We start from the raw sequence: 19,195 nt of genomic DNA, 5'->3' as shown, positions 1-19,195 counted from the left end.
AAGTGAGAAGAACTGAAGACAATACCTGCCACTTTCTGCACTCAGGGTAGTGAAGTCAGGTAGATTGGGAGAGAGGAGTCGTTAGGAAAAAAAAAAGGAGCTGCTCTCCCAAGATCAGAGAAAGAAGTGTGTGAAAGAGGTTTACTGGCTGTGCATGAACTTGTCTGTTTTGATCTGCCTCGCTCTGCAATATCGTCTGTGACCCTGGTGCAATTAAGAAACTCTCATGCCCTTCAGTGGTTTTGAGTACATGCATTGGCCTGTTTAATACTTGAGATTCTCCTTTTATTATTGTAGCTTAACACCGCTGAAAGCTGTTTACATACACTACTTTTTTACATCTGCCTTAAGGACACATGGTTAGTGCTGAAAATAATCAAGAACTAGAGAGATAATTGTTTTATCATTTAAGTTATTTACCATGCAAGAAATGTGAGAATTTTTCACCATTGTTTGACATTTTATACCCCAAATTGATCATTTAATAAAAAATAATTCTTAGGTGATTATATAACATATGGACTAATTAATAATTATTCAGTTGGCTCAAGGAAAAACAGTTAACAGGTGATCTGACTCAGACTTCTTAGTTCTATTACTTACTCATTGGCGGATTAAATTATGTAAATTTATTCCTATGATATGCTATGGTTCCTCCTAAGTCTATATGTAATTTAAGTATAAAAATTAACACAGTCAAACTACATTCAGCTGCATTAAATCTTTCATGCTGGTCAAAATGTTTGGTCCGTCCAACTACTATTTTAGAATAAAATACAACATATAAATTAATTATTAATATTAATCCAAAGTCATATATGAGTTAAAAATGGTCTATTGTTCTGCAGAGTTTTTTCACTTCATGTTTTAACCTTATTTTTACTGATATATACTTCATTTGACAAGGTTTGAAATACAAGACTTTTACGTGACAGTGACATATGGATCTCAGCACTTCTATCACTGTCCATGTCCAATGAGCCTTGGACTGTGCATGAGACAAGCAGAAATATCTACAGAAATAAGCAAAATAATAAAGAATTACTATTCAACCATTACTATTCAAAAATTCAACCATTCAAAACATTTTCAGATTTTTATTGAACTCTTGTTTTCTGACAGTCACACATTCCCTGGTACGAAATTACAAATTATATGTTACAATCCGCAAGCCTCGTGTACCAAGAGGGGCTGGAAAACTATCGCCGTCGCGTGTGAATGACGACAGTGCGTCGCATCAGTGTATAGTCAGGCAACATGGCCGCATCCATGAGACTGCTGGTCCGCAGGGTAATCCGTCTTTCACATAGAAATATTAACGCTAGCGCTGCTGGATTTTCGGGTCGGTCGGGCTGCTGTTGGGGACTCTCGTCTTGTCGTTGTTTCAGCGATGCAACCGGAGGCAGAAGTACACATTTTGGTTTCGAAACAGTGCCAGAGGCAGAGAAGGCGACCAGAGGTGAGCCACAGCAAAACTATCCGCAGATGATTGCTGTGTTCCTGTGTGAACACAATAGGAATGCCAAGCTTCATTCAAAAGTATTGCTGTTGAAATTCCAGTGGCCTTCCTGTAGATGAGCATACCTCGATGGGCGCTATTCGGGATGCGTTTGGGATCGTGAGAATTTGCTGGACAAGTCGGCATACAACTGATCCATTAAGCATTGCTTCTGTTCAGTAAAACATCTGAGCATTGAATGGTGATTTCTCCCTTTTTACAATGCGTACTTAAGTGGGAATTGTTCCAAAATAAGCGGTGTTTGTTGTGTATTATGAGCGCCGATTTTAAAAGTGGTACACAGTGATTATTTTACTGTTTAAAAGTATATTGTAGCGGCAGTGCTGTTTTCGTAGGCAAGTTATAAAACATAATTTGTCATTTTTTTGAATGAAGTCTTTTCTGGAATTTTAAATAGTCTGTTGTTTACTTGTGTGTGTTGCTCAAGATTTACTAAATGTGTAGTTTTTTGTTCTCATCTTGAACATGCAGAGACATTATTTCCTCAAAATAGTGCATGTCTTAATTTAATGGAAAGATTCTCAAATATTGCACTCACACAGGCATATAATAATGTGTAAACCATATGGAGATTTAATGGAACACATCACAACATGATATTTTTATTGACATAAAGTTCAACTCTTGATTCAAATGTAAAAAAAAAAAAAAAAAAAAATACAAGTAAAATGAAACAGCATTTTTCCTGGACCAGAGTATAAAAAAACTGCCAAAATATTGTAGCATCAAAAGAAAAATGTTAAATATGTTAAGTATATAGGTACATTAAATGCAGTAGAGCATCTGAGTATGCTTAAATAAAGTCTGTATAAATGTGAAAACAGAATACATCATTAAAACAAGTTTCTGTGGAAAAAAAAAGCCCTCTCTTTCTGTTTGTCTTTTCAGTGTATAAGGTGTTTGAGAATGTGGCACAGAAGTACGACATTATGAACGATGCCATGAGTCTAGGGATTCATCGATTGTGGAAGGACACGCTGCTGCATGTCATGCACCCACAGCCCGGGGTGCGGCTTCTGGATGTTGCAGGCGGAACAGGTAAAGCAGTTTGAATGCACCTCTGCAAAACAACAGAAACTTTTTGCACATGACTCTTGCACACAACTTCTCATACAAACTCTGCTATGATTGCACACTCGCATGTTTACAACTGCACGGTGACACCTGCTGCTACCACCATGTCTCGTGCAGCTGTCTGTTTATTTGCACTATCTACTTTATAGTCTATTGTCTGTATTTACCGTTTTGTCTATTTATTCTGTTGTCTATGTTATTGTGCTTTTAGGTCTTATGCATACCTGTTAATACTTGTTACTTGTTAGAGAGGAGAGAAACGGCATTTTGACTTTTTCTGTGTGTCCTATACATATTGTGAAGTTCACAATAAAGAATCCTGGTATCCCTGAATCCTTGAAATTCTCTGCTTGTGATCATCCTGTAGGTGACATCGCCTTTCGTTTCCTGGAGTATGTTCGTACTCAGCAAGAGCGGCAGAAGCGGCGGGCGGCGCGATCCATGCAGACACCATCGTGGCAGGACATTTCTAACAACTACTCCACAGAGGATGAAGGCGGGCCCCGGGAATCCAGGGCTGTGGTCTGTGACATTAACAAGGAGATGCTGAAAGTGGGCAAGCAGAAAGCCGACAGCACGGGTGTCGGTGCTGGTACGTTTTTCACTGTTAAAAAAAAGAAAAAAAATGCTTCAAGAGCTCAGAGCAAGACTACTGATCCCTGCTTTTCCACTCAACTGGGAGGTTTCAGTGAGCATGTGTACATGTACACAGATCAGGGTTTTGGGATATCCCCGTTCATATTGTTGTGCATGCAAAGTTTTTATGATTTACAGAAACCCGGATAAACCTATCCTTGCTTTGAGAAAGTCAGATATTTCAGTTGAGTTGCTCTGAAAGAAACTGGGATACTTTAGCATGTCAACATCTCTCACATGGCTGTGGATCAAACCTTAATCCTTTAATAGAACCGACTGAGGTGTGTGCGTGATAACACAGGGTATCTGAAACTGTCCAGTACAGAAAGCTGACATTGATCCTATAGTATAATAATGATTGTATATTATGTAGGTCAGGTTCTTGCATAAATGTTGTGTGTTAAGTCAAAATAACACCAAGTCTGGTTCTAGACTTATTTTATGAAATGTCACAGTGTTTGATAATTTTATGCATGAATCTAAATTCATGTTCAGTTCCAAACATTCAGATCACACTCCTGAGTACAACACACGGCCCTGACATGCAGATACACCACATTTTCTCGGATCTGATGCGTGAGTTGTCTGTGCAACCATGCATGCCATAATGACTGCTGCAGGATCACAGAACAGAACTGGTATAACAGCTACAAGTGCAGCAAAAGTTGAAAGACAGTTTGTCTTTTTGAATCAAATTGTGTGCGCTTGTGTGTGTTGATGTCTGTCAGGTCTGTCATGGGTGGTGGGGGATGCAGAGGAGCTGCCTTTTGATGATGACCAGTTCGATATTTATACCATCGCCTTTGGCATTCGAAACGTCACTCATATAGATCAGGTAACTGACCTGACCATTATTACAGTTAATGCATGGATGTTCCCATTAAGAGTGTTGGTAGTGCAGCTCTGCATTTAGTGATATCAGCATGTCAGTGGAGCAGAGTGTAACAGCCAGTGTAACATTCACTGGGAAACTGAGCTGCTTTAAAGTCACCAACACGGTCAGCTTTTTGACAAACAGTCAGTAATCTGTAAATCTGTATGCAATGTGTTAATTAAATGTTTTAGATTCTTTTTAAAAAAGTTATTACTTCAGGATACATTTCCATTTCTTGCAAATGCTGTTTTTTGTTAAATTGCTGGATTTATTTAGAGCTGCAACTAGCCTTTATTTGAATTATTTATTATTGAACTGATGATTAATATTCTGCTGCCTAAAGTGTCAGAAGTTGCAAAAATGCCATCACACTTTTGCAAAGTTTGTGAAAATCTGTCCAAAATGGTACCTAATTCACAATGATTTTAAACATGGAAAAGTATTTAATTATATAATTACATTGCTTTTTTGTCATTGATGTGAAATGATGATCATAAGGATTGTTTTCTTTATTTTGGGCCTTTTGACTAATGTTTTTTTGACAATGTTTTTTTTTTAAATTCAGGCACTGCAGGAGGCTCTGCGGGTCCTGAAGCCTGGTGGCAGGTTCATGTGTTTAGAGTTCAGCAAAGTGACAAATCCTGTGTTGGCAAGGTGAGGAGAATTGCGCACTCACAATGGATGGCTTGGTGGAAATATGACTAAACCTGCTGCCTAAAACTGCAGTTTCATCCCTGCCTTCACAAATCCAACATCACATTTTAACAGCTGCAGCTCCTGGAGGTTGTCATGTGCTCGTGGACAAGCTGTGCAAAATGTTTATCAAAGCTGTTGTAGGGACAAGGGAAATCTGCTGGGAAACCAATAACACGACAGTTAATTTCAGCTTCTCCATTTTCTAGAGGCAGCCTTTGTGTAGGTTTGATAGATGTTACTACATGTGGCATTTTCGCTTTTGAAGTGTGTTACCAACTGGAAAGAAGAAGATCCTTCTAAAACAAGACATTTTCCATAAATGCTCCTCCTCAGCTTTCCTAAACACAAATATTAAAAGATATTTATGTATATTTTTTATCTGACTGGCTTTTTATATCTTCCTATAATCTGTGTGTGAGAAACTTGTTTTTTTTAAAACAGTGTTTTACTGTCTGTAAATAAGAACACATTACAAACTTAGACTTAGTTGTAAGTCCATGTATAAAAGATGTGGGGAAAAACTATAAGATTGCAGCTTCCTGCTCTGAGAAAGCAGCTTCGGTAACTTGTCTCCTGTTCCATTTTTCAGGCTCTATGATGCGTACAGTTTCCAGATGATCCCGGTGTTGGGGGAGGTGATTGCTGGAGACTGGAAGTCTTACCAGTATCTGGTCGAAAGCATCCGAAAGTTCCCAGACCAGGTGAGAAAAATATTCTTATTTCTGTCCTCCAATTTTTATCATTGCTTCTCTCAAGTCAGGCCTATTTTAAATGATTTTTATTCCCCCTTTGATTGGGCAAATTTTATAATATAGTATTAGGATCTAGCTACACTTTTTTACTTTTGCCTTTCGTTTTGCTACTGCGACTGCAGTTAACCCTCTGGAGTCATTGTCCTTTTTGACTGCTTTTGATTTTACCTTTAAATTTCAGCTTAAAAATGGTTTACCTTGCCTATAAATTGTAAATTCCAAAAAATTAAATACAAATTTAGCGAACAACAAGTTATTTATAGCTATTTACCTTAAAATGCAGTAAATGCCTCAGGTGTTTTTTGTACAGCTATTTACAACACAATCAGGTGTTACAATCAAATGCACCACAAATTATTTTTAAAACTTATAACTTATTCATATTATTTATTTATGTTATTTCTAAAACTTGCACCAAATGTGACGACAGTGTTCAGGAAAAAGCATTGCATATATTGTTTATCATAACTCAGGTTTTACTTGACATATGACAAATTTTAAAAACTTGTATGTAGTCTGAAGTCTCCACTTTTGACACAAATTAAAACAGAAACTCAGCGAGGCTGCGTCTTGCAGCTACATCACTGCAGCACTTTATGACTTGTTAACTGTGTTCCTAGACTAAGTTCACATTTATTCAAGCCTGTTTTTGTTATTTAATGCCAAACACCAACCTGACTATGCACTGTAGTGATTTTTTTTTCTTTTTTTGCTCTTTGTCTTGTGCAGGAGGAGTTTAAGCAAATGATTGAGGAAGCAGGTTTCTACTGTGTGCAGTATCACAACCTCACTGGTGGCATTGTGGCTCTTCACTCTGGTTTCAAGCTGTGAGATGCACTCCTAAAGCGTCATATAAAAATACAAGTAAGCAAAAAGGCTCTGTGTTTCAGGATATTCTGCCTGTATGACAAACTGTCTGCAGAGTTCTCAGACATGAAGCTGAGCATAAAGGCCCAGAGCTCCTTTCTGCAGATGCACAGTGAGAGAAAGTCATCATATTTATTAAGTGATTTTTTTTTTCTTTTAAAACTCCCCTGAAAACTATGCTTAATACTATTCAGTGTAGAGAATGTGACACTAAAAACCAAAATGTCACTGTGTTTGTGGTTTCAGTGTTAAGACAACTGGAAAGTGATTTACACCTTTTGGATACAGTCAGTTCTGCATATTTTTGTAACTCCTGTGTTTTGGCAATAAATAAAAAACTTGCTAATGTCAGTATCTGAACAGATTATAATTATCACAACTAAATTTTAGAACGCAAAAAGGAAAACTCTCCATGTGGAATGCAAATAATAGAAAGGATAACACCACAACATGAGTTACTTGAATAAAACTGTATATTTTACAGATCTTTGTACACTTTAATTACAAAACTGTACGGTACTGAAGTTTTAAAATCAGTTTTTTTTGGTCAGAGAAGATTTAATCGTCTTGTGTGCAATTACCATGTATATACAAAGTCTCATGTTAGTGATTTTTCTGAAAATAAAAAGCAACCAAATAACTCAAGCGTTCATACACTCTGAACATAAGACATGGCTTAAAGATAAATATATTAGTAAATAAATATTCAGAGAACATATTTCCATTTATGAAATGTGTTTGCTATACAGGTACAGAAATATACACAGATTGATTTCTAGCCTTTTTAAACATTTGTAATGGTAATGACAGAAAATAATTATATTCTTAAAAAAATTAAAAAATATTAATTTTTGTACACTTTAATCTTCTTAAGTGCTAGAAACAATAACAAAAAAATTAAATAGTGACTCAAGTACCCCAAAATGTTATATTTGCAGTAGGTACATATCTCTATGCAAAAGGCAAGATTAGATTCTCACTTGATTACAGCACTGGGTTAACTTATAAATAGGGTTATTTCAGAAAGTTTTCCTCTGTGTAGAGAATGTGTATATTTCATAGAAACAGTATAAAAACAGTCTGCAGGACAAACAGGCATGAATGACAAGCATTGATATCGCGAATATGTACTATGCACGGCACGGTATGATTCAAACGGACACACTGTGGTATGTATAACTGCATCTTTAAAAGAAAAGTCACAGTACAGTAAGGAACCCTTATGACATGAGATTTTTTTCCAGCTACTTTCCTTTGGCCTTTAGATACGTGCTAGAACCTTTATAGATACTTATTAGAGCATGCCTCATTGAGGACGTTGGGTAAGTGACAGCAAAAATACACTTTTAAGGGCATCCAAACGAGGTAGAGTGCTGCACTCTACTTCTGAAGAAATCTACTGACCCCAAGACGCTGTCACTTTAGTCTGAAGTTCAGCTAAAAGTGGTGCAGTGTCTTTAGATATTGCTACAATTAGCTTACTAGCATAAGGCTTTCTTGTTGCTCTGGCACATCTCATACATTTAGGCCACTACTGGACAGAAATGCAATGCATGAACAAATTCTGTAATAAACTGAATAGAGACCAGTGTCAGCCTTGCATTCACATTTCTATGCATTTTTTTTTTTTTTTACTGTAATATATAGCTTCTTCTCCTCAGAGAAATGTGTGGGTCACTGACAAAACAACCCATTTCCCTGCTCTTGAAAAAAAGTAAGAACACAAAACCAAAAAATAAAATAAAATAATAATAAAATAAAACAATCATGTCTTCCTGTTTTGGTATAGCTATATCCGTACAACCTATTTGAGTTGATGGTTGAAGCTTTATAGGCAGTCAGTGTTCATGTGCGCACATATGCTCATATGTAGATGCAAATGTTTTTGAATTAAGAGTACTTGTTTGTGGAGAAATTGGCTTGGATTATTTAGCGCTGATGCCCTTGATGACAACAGATAGCCCGTAGAAGGATGCCACCTCCAACCTACTTCTAGTTTCAGTTAACAGCCTCCATCCACATGTGTAGTATCACTTTGTCTCAGTGCTATGGTAACATAGTTTTGATACTGAGACATTTGTGGCCACAAGAATGAACTTGAAAGTCGAGATAACAGGCCATTTCAGTAGAAATCCACACAATCTAAGCTGATAACATTCAACGCTCAGAGAGCAAGGTTAGAACAAGGCAGCTGAGGCTTTCACCAACCGACTGACTGACTGAGACGGTACCAAAAACATACTTCTGACTGAGTCCCTTCTCTCCGGCATCGAGTTCATAAACCCAGACCGCCCTCATTTGTTGACATACTACTTCCCAATGCAGTGGGGCTTGCAGAGAGCCGAGGGTGGAACAAAGCCCTGGTCTCCTCCTCCTGAGGGTATGGCTGACCTCTGAACTGTCCTGAGGTGAAGTACCCCTCCCTGGGCTCATGTTGCTCCCCTGTCCTCATCTCTGTCTCCACTGTGACACTAATGGGCAATAAACTGCTTTGGGTCTCTGCCCCCGTGCCCAATTCACAATCTGTGTCCTCAGGAATTATGGGTATTCTCTGGTTGAGTTCGCAGCAGCCCTGTCCAGAGCAGGCCTCTGAGTCTGCATGCGCGTACTGCACATTAACAGCGTAGTCCTCGGCATAACGCCCTGCTGTGGCCCTGTGGACCTTCATCTCTTTGTAGAAGCAGCAAGGTAGCCCTTCGTAGCTTCCCTGGTCTGAGGAAGGGCACATTTGCTCAGGAGCAAAGAAGTTCTTGGAGGCTGGGCTCTGAAAGTCCACCCCCCTGTGAAAGCGTCCTGTGGCCAGAGGCCCAGCTTGGTCCGAGTCCTGCCCTTTATACTCGACATTGGGAGGAAGCACCTCAAAGCAGCAGCTACAGGCTGCAGCACCAAGCTCCCCTGACTCCTCCTGTGCCCCCTTTCCCCTGTCTGCTCCGGTAGTCTCTGGAGCCCCCGTTGAGGTAGTACTAGTGTTGCTGTTCTCCCTGGGTTCCAGTGATGAGCGACTGCTGTAATTGGGCTCCAAACTGCAGTTGGAGAGGTGGTCCCCCGAGTTATATCCTGAAGCTCCAGGAGGAAGCTGGAGGCAGTCATGTCCCAAGGGAGCAGGAGATGATGAGTCCTCCACAGGAACTGTGGTGCAAGCGGCAGCCCCTGCTTCCCCTGTGGAGCCCCTACAGGGACTCTTACTCCGGTAAACGTAAGGATCGTAGTCACTGCTCAGAGAGCTGCGGAAGGTAGAGCAGCTACCATACACACCCTGGTTGCTGACCTCAGTACAGTCCAACATGGAGTCACTGGAGGAACAGTGGCACTGGCCTGAGCTGCTGCTGCTGCTGTCACTACCTGGGCAGTCAGCAAGGTAACCACTACACACTGAGCGGTGGCCGTGATAACAGCTCAGGCCAGAAGTGCTGCCATTATCGCCTATCCTTGAAGATGTGGCAGGTGCCATATGTACTACTGTGGGGTATAGCAGCCCCTGCTGAAAGGCCCTGCTGTGGTGGCTCTTGTGAACTCCTCCTCCTCCACCAATCTGCCCTGCCATAGCAGGCCCTTGGCCACCCTCAGGCTGTTGCGGGAAAGTCAACCCCTGAAAGTAGTAGTGCTGGTACATAGTCTCGTACTGTGAGAAGCAAGCTGCTCTGGAAAAGTTGCGACCATGGAACTTGGGCCTCTTAAAAGCAGCATGATGCGGCTGTGCTGGGTAGGCGGGCGGTCCGCGATGCTCTAATCCGCAGTGGTGGGGGTTCAGTGAGTGGTCCAGATGGAGGGTGGGGTGGTAGCTTCGGAGAAAGGCAGAAGTTGACTGCGGGGGGTACAGACCTTGGGGATCTGGGTGCTGGTCCACTGTGAGCACGGTGATCGGGTTACCGTTTGGGTCCATGCTGGTTCTGGTGGGGTAGGCCGTCACCTGGCCAGCCCGGTGCACCCTGCCAGGATAATGGACTGGCAGCACCACCCGCTGCCGGCTGTGGACTGGGTTGCCAGGGTCCATGCACGCCGGTCCTGGATTTCCCTTCTTTTGCTCTGTGAGGGGAAAAAAAAACAAATCTAACATTTGGAATCTCACAAATGGAAAAGTAATTTTTTGAGCATCTCATTAATCAGGGAACTTTTTTCCTTTGATAGATGAGTGTTTCTGTTGCTGACAATGTTTCAGAGGCATCAGAGGCTGAACACTAACTCACCAATGATGTTGTGTCGGCAGTGGGGACAGGTGTGATGCTGGAGCAGCCACGGGTCGACACATTTCTTATGAAATCTGTGAGCACAGGGGATAACCCGCAGCTCCTGTACAGGAAAATACAACAAGATTTAATAGTCAGATACTGTTATCTGCAAAGTACAAATCGCAGCAAATACAGTAGAGACAAGTTAAATAAAGTACACATAAATTACATATTAGAATTTTCAAAAGTCTAATGTTAAAATATTTCCAATCAGTATCAGTAAATTTGTGATGCACTCAAACACTTTCCTTAAGAAAAAAAAAAATTAGAAAGTTCCACAGTATCTCGACACAGCAGGTGGATGAAATCGAACATCTAATACCCAAACATGTACAGCAAACAAAGGTTTTCTCCTGGCATTTCTTAGAGGGGGAACTAATGCGTGGTCAAGATCATCTGAGTGTCCACAGGGTGGCAGCAAAGCCACGCAAAACTGTCAGTCGTGATTTTTGTGAGTGAAGTTTTTAACTCTGAGGAGTCAACTTTACACCGTGCCACAAACAAAACCCTTAACGAGATGCCTCACCACAGTACAAATACAACTTTGATGCTCAATGTCACCACTTTCTAGAACAAAACAAACGAGAGGTGTACACTAGAGGATTGATATGAAAAGAATGCGACACTTTCCGTTCAGACAGAGAATGGGCATGTAGGAATTCCGAGACACAAAAGCATGAGGACGATGAATTATAATATACTTTTCCAGTGAGAGCTCTTTCACTGCCATAAATACTTTACTCTATGGCTTAATGTGACTCATCTTTGGGCTCTCTTCCACCCAAGCTTTTGTTGCTTGGTTCACTGCTCAAAAACTGCTTTGATGCCATTCAGCCTTTTATATCGCCACTTCCTCTGTGCAATCCTGGCGCCATGCTTTGTTGTGTTTTCTTCTTCTCCTTACTGAAGAGACACATAACCACAAAAAAAACACACACACACATACACCAACTATGTCCCTGTGGGCACTGAGGTTTGTCCCTCCAGTGTCCCTGTTGGGGATGAGCAATGCTGTTACAGTAAACCCTCAAAGTCCAAGATTAGGATACATATTTTGACAATGACTCCTTTAAGGATTAAAGAGGGCCACACTGGGAAAACAGGAAGCATAATCACAACCCATTGCACTCTGGGTACGGTTATCTCCCCAGGTGCTCTGAAAGACTGAACTAAACATCTAAAAGGTACCGGAAAGAACGTCGCAGGACTGCGGTCCCCGAGCAACATCAGGGGAACTTCCATTCTATTGTCCATCTAAGTGCATTATGTTTCATGTCTACAGAATATGTAATGAAAAGAAAATAAGCTCAGTGGGTAGATGACCACGCTAACACTGCCAGAGTCGTGAGGTCTGGCTCAAACATGGTCCACTTCTGCACACATGGCTCTATAATGCACTCGGGAGAACACTGACCAAATGCAGAAGATGTGTTACTGCTGTGTCGAGTTTGCTGCTCCGCTGGTCATGCATTGATTTCAAACCAAAAATTTGATTGAATTTTAAGACATAAAAAAACCCACTTCCTGCTGGAAGATGTTTTTGTCTGATTTTTAACCTATTTGAACATAATAAAAGACAAAAATGTCTACCTTTGTATTCATTGTAACAGCTGGCATAACAACACATACAGGAAGGCACAGTTTAGAGCAATTAACACCACTATTTGAATCATACTGCTCAAGATATTTAGGTCCCCTAATTGATAAAGCAGATGCTTGAAGTCATGAATTCAAATCAGACACTTTGCATGTTTTCTCACCTCCCCATCAATGTACTTCTCCAGACAGATGGCGCAGTCAGAGGTGGAGCTGCTGCTCAGTGAATCAGAGGCTCCACAGCTGCTCTCGCGCTGGCCCTTTCCTTTGGCCTTGAACTTTCTTGTCTCCATCTTTTCCAAGGCTTGGATGGCCATTCTGTTCATGGAGCTCTGCAGGGAGGATGGACCAGGGTCAATGGGAATGTCTGCACTTTTAAAAGGCCCTTTTGTATCTCAAGCCGAAGCAAGACTTTTAAATGACAAAACTGTCAAAAGACTTAAACAACATTTTTCAGCAAAGATCCTGTTAAACGTCTTTGCAGTCTTGGCAAGTGTACACTTTTGAACTGTGTTCCTCTTTGCTGATGTTACTGTCAGACGGTTGATGTTGTCGTAATTTGAGACTTCAGATAAAATGTTACTCATTAAAAAATGGTGACTGATGAGTTTACATATACAGAACCAAACTAGAATGGATTAAACTAGCAAACACCATAATTTATAGACTGAATAGATGGTGCGTCACTCATCACAAAGACAATATATTTAATGTTTTACCTTTAAGCTTTTAATGTTTTACAGAACGTCCTGACTTTTGTGGACTCGGGTTTGTGTTTATGCTCACATTTGACTAAATTAAGGCCTCTGAAGGGTGTTTCTTCTCTTATTTTGCCTCACAACTAGATAATTGCAGACTTTTTAAGGACGTGTGGACATTCTGGTCAGCATGAGAGCAGTGAACTTTGGCATGAAAGTCATTCTCTTCGCAGTGATGACAAACATGAAACATGAGGACTTGAAAATCTGTAATTTTCTGTAATTAACTTTAGCCTTGTGAGGACAAACCCATGAGCCTTGAACATTCAAACGTTTTCTGCTCCTCAGACTGAAATTGGACGGAAATTGTTAACGCTACATAAAAAGTATTTACACAAAAGGCTCATTAATTTTTTACATTTTGGGAAAGAAAAGTTGTTACATGTGATAAAGTTGCCCCTGGTGTGAGCTGTTAATTAACCATGAAAGGAAGTCACGACCGAGTCATCCGCTGCTGTGACACACACATACGCACCCATTATACACCCACATGTGTGCTGGCAGGATTACACCTGTCTTAACGGATGTCGCTACAGGTTTTCTGCTCTGTAATGACATTTCCGGGAGTTTGGCACCAGTAGCCACCCTCTCATCAGCATTAATTAAACCCTTATCTTCATTCATGCGCCCGAAGTTAAGCCTTCAACGAGTTGTTTGTCAGCACATGAGAGGAGTCAATCAACAGCAGTGCTACTGTCGTCTGACTCAACGCCTGCAACGCAAAGCCGAGCCAAGTCGGCTGGAAAAACAAGGCACAGCATTGTGTATTTGGGTGTGTTTTCACTCAGTGGCCTGTGTGACTCAATCTGGGATAATAAATTAGGTTTTTCAAGACACTGGTCCTCCACACTTCTGTTGTAGTGGGTCTAGTGGTAATGAGTGTGTATTTGAGACACTAACCTGGCTTCTCCTTTGCTTGAGTTTGATCTTGATGAGCAGAATGAGGCAAACCAGCGACACGACCACGAAGAAAGCCAGGAAGATGCCCATGTCAAAATATTCCGTGGGCTGCTGTGGAAGGAGGGCCACAGAAACACAAATTTGTTGAATAATTGTCAATGCAGCTTGTTAAAGGTGTTACTGAAAGGGTTATTTTGGCATGAAAACAGTTGCATTTTTCATTTTCCATTATTTCGTTAATTAATTATTTTAGGCGCATGTCAAACGTGGCTCAAATTTCTCAAATGTGAGAATTTACTCTTTTGTGTTTTATGTCATTGGCTTTTGGACGGACCAACACAAGCATACACTACATCACTTTGGAAGAACGTTAGAAGCAGAACTCGACTGATTTGAAGGGATGATAATTTTCTACAAAATCACTTCACAGACAGCTGCTTAAAACCCACTGAGAATGAACAGATTGTTTTGTTCTTCATCAGAAAAATGCCTCTTATCGGACAGTTCTTTCTCTCGGGCTTTCATTATGTCAAGTCATTCAACCTCAAAGTGCACTGGTCTCTTATCAAATATTCCAAGCAAACAAACAGCTCTCTGAATGGCTGATATTAATCTCCCACAGTGCTGTGAAAAAGTCCTCCGCCTCAGGGCAGTGGAGAGCAGAAAGGAAAAGGGTCAGGTTTCACAGCTGGAATTTTCATTGGTCTTCACATTTTAAAAAAAAAAAAAAAGACAGCTCAAACTTCTTTTGGTGCATCAGCCTCACAAACATGTTCACCTCTTACTCATGGTCTTCACATGTGCCTTAGATTAGTCACACACACACACACACATGTGCACACACGCATGCCATCTACGCCAAGTGGTTTGGGGGTTTGGTTTGAGCCCTTACCCTCGGTGGTCTGTGTTGTATCCGAGCACGAGCTACTTTCTGCTTGTTGACGATGTTCATCAACTTAACGGCATCACTGCCCTTCACGTAAACCACCGGCCGCTTCAGAGGATCCTCTGCCACCTGGTTGAGCTGAAGAGAGGAGACAAAATGGAATTAAGCATAACAAAATTAAACTTCTTTATCTGATCAACAACAGTCTTTTGTTAAAGGGTCACGTTGCTGATTTTACACATTAAGACTGGTTCACTCATCATGCGGAGTCGGCCTGAAAAAACAAACAAGCAGTTGAATAATGTTGTGTTGTTTTGACTTTAGAAAGCTAACCTCTGTTGTAACTGACTGTTTTAATGTTGTTCAAGGTGTCTTCTCCAGAATAAAATATTTAAAGTTGCCATACTTAAACATTCTGAATATCAGTGGTTTGTGTCAACGCACATATTACTAAGCTATCAGTGTCAGAATTTGTTTTCTGTACTGTACTACTCAATACTGTACATATTAACTGAATCCTGATATGTTGAGGTCAAAATCACACCTTAATGCAGCAGTACCCCACCTCACAGGATAAACCTGACTGAAAGGATTAAATACAAATCCTGATTTCAATATTAGATTATCTCTTAGATTAGATTCAATATTAGATTATCTCTGCCACAAGAATTGCAGGTAAGAATGAATAATGAAATGTGCTCAAAGTTCTGATTATAATGGTGGTTGACACCACGTTGCTGCCATTGACTCGACATGAGATCGCTCCAAAAGTGAAGCCAGAACATCTCGATCGCACCCTGGTCACAGACTACAATGCAGGTCACAGGCCACGAGTGATGAGGGGTCACAAGTCGACATAATGTTTGCTTTATTCTTAGGGAACGTTTAGTGAAAAGTTTGTGAACTGATTGCAAAAGACATGAATGAACTTCTCTTCTGCCAAATAGGGAAAACAACCAATAAGCTGAAGACATGGAAATTGAGGCCCCTGTCTGTCATTGAGAGCTGGGGGGGACAGTCAATGAATAGTATGTCCTGGTTTTGGAGTCAGTTGACATACTCCTCCTCTCCTTCTCTGTTCTGTTCCCCGTCTGCTAGTTGGAATCTGTAATTTGAAAAGCTCAAGGGAAATGCTGAGGATATTGGTGTTTCTATTTCTTCTGCTGTCGTCATGCTCCCGACTGTTTGTTCTGGTTTGAAAGTGTAGACTTTGAGACTTTTGATCTCTTGCTCGATTATGCTCCCACTTTGAGAAATGACTCCTGTAAGACTCCAACCCTTTGACAAACTGTACCCCATTAAAAAAGTATATCTGTAAGTCCTGTAATAGACGTATTACTGTTCCAAGTGAGTAAACGTTTACCCAAACAAAACACCAACAAATGTTCTTGCCACAAGCAGCACTTGGCCACACATACAGTATTAACCGAGTTAAAAAGAAGGTCAACTACATTAAATTCATAAAGCCTCTCTCTTCATTTCAGCCCCAGGACCTTAATTCTCCCCAAGCTCCTCCTCCCTGCCCCTCGGCCTTGTGGGTCCTGTCTCTGCTGATCGGGCCGCTCTGACTGGAAAAGCCTCTCGGGGGAATTTAACACAGCCGCTCAGCAATGCCTTTCATGTGGTGTCCGCGCAATCCCTTTTATCTCTCAGCTACGCACTGTACGACCCAGCAGCAGAGAAGAAGAGGTGAGGAGGGAGGGAGAGGGGGGAGAAAACCTGCAAGCCCAGGCTTGGTGTGGCGAGGATGAATACCACAGGAGAATTCTTGCGACAAAGGTGCTCAGACGAGCAACTGGTGTAATATACCTCTTCACAGCAAAGACACATGAGCAAGAAACAGTGGAAGAATGTCAGTGCCTGGGTGTGTGTGAGATGATAAAAACACTTATTTCTAACTCTAGCCTGTATGTGTGCTCCTCTCAAAAACAGATCTATATTCTCAGGGGATGAGGTAATGTGCGCTACCTGTTCAATTATAAGCTCAAACAGAGTTTGGTCATGGTCAAGTGAAAGCTGAATCTGGATATCCATTTTCAGTCCTCTCAGAATGCAGGGAACGCCTCCAAACACAAGTTAGAGAGCTCAAAGGCCCTGAACGGTTGAATGAGCAAGGCTGATCCACATGCTTTTGAACAGAACTAAAGATAGACAGATCATTGTTTGTACAAACAGCACACACACACACACACATAAACACACCACCAAGTCAGAAGGATGGTGTGCTGTTGAGCTTTCTCCAAAAGAGGAAAGCAGAACATCTTTTGCACACAGGCCGAGACAGCTCAGACTGTTTCAGTGTTGCTGAAACCCGACTGTGTGAATGCCTGGATAATTTTTAGGTGTGCACAAACCTGGTCGATGGCATCCGGATTCTCTGACACATCAAAGATGACAGCTGTGGCTCCCCGCTGTACTGCTCTCTTTGCCTGCAAGTACATAACATAAAGTGACTCATTAGATGTATTCAACAATGGTGCAGAGAATGGGTTTCACACTCAAATTCTTAAGATGAAGTTTTCACATTCAAACTCCGGCCACTAGAGGGAGTTCTCTGCCTAAGCGTAACCCTGTGCAAATCATCTGGAATGAGCACATGAGAAAGAAAAGAGACAGAAAAGCAACAGGCAAGTAGTAAACAAGCCACTGACAATATTTGCTAGGATGCACATGTGGTCTACGTCTTCATTTCTCTAATGTCTTCGTGATGTCATTCAAAGTGTATCTGCAGCACATTACACCAATAGTATGACAAAATCTAAAACAGCTTCATGCCTGTGTCATGAACTCCACAGCTCCAGTGATGCAACTCTGTGTGACGTGGAACTGAATTTAAATTCTGCTGTGCACGCTCAGACAGAAGTCGAATAAAGTTATCATGGATTTCCAACTTCTAAAAATGTGAGCCTCTGTCATCCCAGAGCAGGGAAAGTCATGGCACGCAGGTCTTTTTGAAGACTTCTGCTAAAGGCAAAAGATAGAGGAAATGCTTGGATGTGCAGAAGTATCTCCTCGCAGAATCCAAATTGGCTTCCCCTGGTGTGAAAAATAAAGTTCCTTTATCTTAACTCCTGCTTTCCCCACTCACTACCCGCTCTTACCCCGCTCGATTCACGGTGCCCTATTTAGACAAGGTTTTGATGTCTGTACTACATGATCTAAAATAGCACTGCTGGGATCATATCCTGGTATTATCAAGTGCCCTGGGTTCTTGCCAACGCTCTTCATAACCAGAGGGAAGAGGAGGGGGGTGAAGATCAAAGTGACAATGTACAGAGCTGTGACTCTGCCGCTGAGTGGCTTCACAGTGTCGCCACTCCAGTCGGCGAGAACTTGCACAGAGCGAGAGGAAGGAGATGGGGAAGAAGTGGTGCGTTCGGGGGAGGCGCGGCTGTCCTCCTCACAAAACATCATGTTGATGTTCTCAGATAACAACACTCAGCAGTGGAATGTTGAGGCAGCTTCTGCTTTTTTTTTTGCCCAAAGAGGAACAAACTTTCACCTGGCGGCATCAGCCTTTCCAAACACCTGCCGTCCTTCACCTGCAGGTCGGGCAGAGAAGATTCTCACACTGGTTGTTTCCTCCAGCTTTAGACCTCGTATCACAATGTGCCGATTACCTGAACTCATGTATGTCGATGCTAAGTATAACCCTGATTCCAAAAAAAATACTGTGTAAAGGAATGCAAACAAACACTTTGTAAAAGTGACAGATTTACAAAGTGTTGCTGAGGCCACGCAGTCCTTCTTGTCCTTCATACAGTCATGTGTTCCATTAAATGGCGAACCTCATGTCATCCCTGCTTGTGAATGACTGAGTCTTTCAAGGATGCTCCGTTCATAGCCTGTCATGATCACCTGTTACCAATGAACCTGAATAAAGCTCCAACACAACAGGTGTTTTTGTTTTGTTTTGTTTCTTAAGCAGTACTAAACTTTCCCATCATGTGTTGCCCGTGTCCCAACTTGTTTTAAAGTTTACTGGCATCAAATGCAGAATAAGCAGACATTTACAAAAATCAATGAAGTTCATGTGATGAAACATTAAATTCATTAAACTTTGTACTGTTTTTCAATTCACTTTATGTCACAAAGCATTAGCACATTATCACATTCTTTTTTTTGTTGTTTCTTTTCTTTTCCAGTGTCCCAACTTTTTTCACTAGAGTTTCAAAAATCCTAACATCATCTTTGATTACCTTTTTCCATGGGGTTTTAACATTCTCCACTCCCTGTGGTCTTTACGGGTCTTTAGAAAGAGGTTAATGATTAAATATAGTAGCATGCGTAGCTAAATAAGTTGGGATTCAACTGTACCTACCACTGTGTTCAATACACACAACTGCCTTCTATTGTGTAAAGCAAGCTACCCTCTTTTTCTTCCAAAGAAAGAAAGCTAACCAGAAGT

At 41.2% G+C, this 19,195-nt stretch overlaps 2 protein-coding genes across 7 annotated transcripts in view; one reads left to right on the top strand and one right to left on the bottom strand.

The window, feature by feature from the left end:
* The first annotated feature begins 1,175 nt into the window (after positions 1 to 1,175).
* Positions 1,176 to 16,479, top strand: coq5 (coenzyme Q5, methyltransferase). Of its 5 annotated transcripts, none has more exons than XM_046385566.1 (8): positions 1,176 to 1,459; positions 2,408 to 2,557; positions 2,961 to 3,185; positions 3,958 to 4,064; positions 4,669 to 4,757; positions 5,389 to 5,500; positions 6,281 to 6,415; positions 16,272 to 16,479. In XM_046385566.1, exons 1-7 carry the CDS (start codon positions 1,258 to 1,260, stop codon positions 6,380 to 6,382), a joined length of 987 nt encoding a protein of 328 aa, XP_046241522.1. In that variant the 5' UTR covers positions 1,176 to 1,257; the 3' UTR covers positions 6,383 to 6,415; positions 16,272 to 16,479. The 5 variants fall into 5 exon arrangements, with proteins under 5 accessions (XP_046241522.1, XP_046241523.1, XP_046241520.1 ...); XM_046385567.1 differs by lacking the exon at positions 16,272 to 16,479 and adding an exon at positions 12,547 to 14,000; XM_046385564.1 differs by lacking the exon at positions 16,272 to 16,479 and adding an exon at positions 12,432 to 12,570.
* Positions 6,874 to 19,195, bottom strand: part of znrf3 (zinc and ring finger 3) — a 62,663-nt gene continuing 50,341 nt past the window's right edge. The window contains exons 3-8 of one of the 2 annotated variants that reach the window (XM_046385560.1): positions 17,142 to 17,216; positions 14,794 to 14,925; positions 13,902 to 14,012; positions 12,408 to 12,575; positions 10,606 to 10,708; positions 6,874 to 10,444 (exon numbers count right to left, since the gene is read on the bottom strand). In XM_046385560.1, the coding sequence (XP_046241516.1) occupies positions 8,694 to 10,444; positions 10,606 to 10,708; positions 12,408 to 12,575; positions 13,902 to 14,012; positions 14,794 to 14,925; positions 17,142 to 17,216 (2,340 nt within the window). In that variant the 3' untranslated portion in view covers positions 6,874 to 8,693. The remainder of the gene's footprint in view (positions 10,445 to 10,605; positions 10,709 to 12,407; positions 12,576 to 13,901; positions 14,013 to 14,793; positions 14,926 to 17,141; positions 17,217 to 19,195) is intronic. The other variant, XM_046385562.1, reaches the window with a different exon arrangement.

This window comes from Scatophagus argus, chromosome 4 (assembly GCF_020382885.2).
Source record: "Scatophagus argus isolate fScaArg1 chromosome 4, fScaArg1.pri, whole genome shotgun sequence".
Lineage (NCBI taxonomy): Eukaryota > Metazoa > Chordata > Actinopteri > Scatophagidae > Scatophagus > Scatophagus argus.
Note: the sequence above shows the minus strand (reverse complement) of the source record. Positions and strands in the feature narration are given on the sequence as shown.

What these genes read in the sequence shown, in the direction of transcription:
- coq5 (XM_046385566.1), top strand. Translation starts at nt 1,258, where the DNA reads ATGGCCGCATCCATGAGACTGCTGGTCCGCAGGGTAATCCGTCTTTCA. An exon ending in ACGTCACTCATATAGATCAG is followed by an intron (nt 4,065 to 4,668) that starts GTAACTGACCTG and finishes TTTTAAATTCAG; the next exon opens with GCACTGCAGGAGGCTCTGCG. An exon ending in ACAAATCCTGTGTTGGCAAG is followed by an intron (nt 4,758 to 5,388) that starts GTGAGGAGAATT and finishes TCCATTTTTCAG; the next exon opens with GCTCTATGATGCGTACAGTT.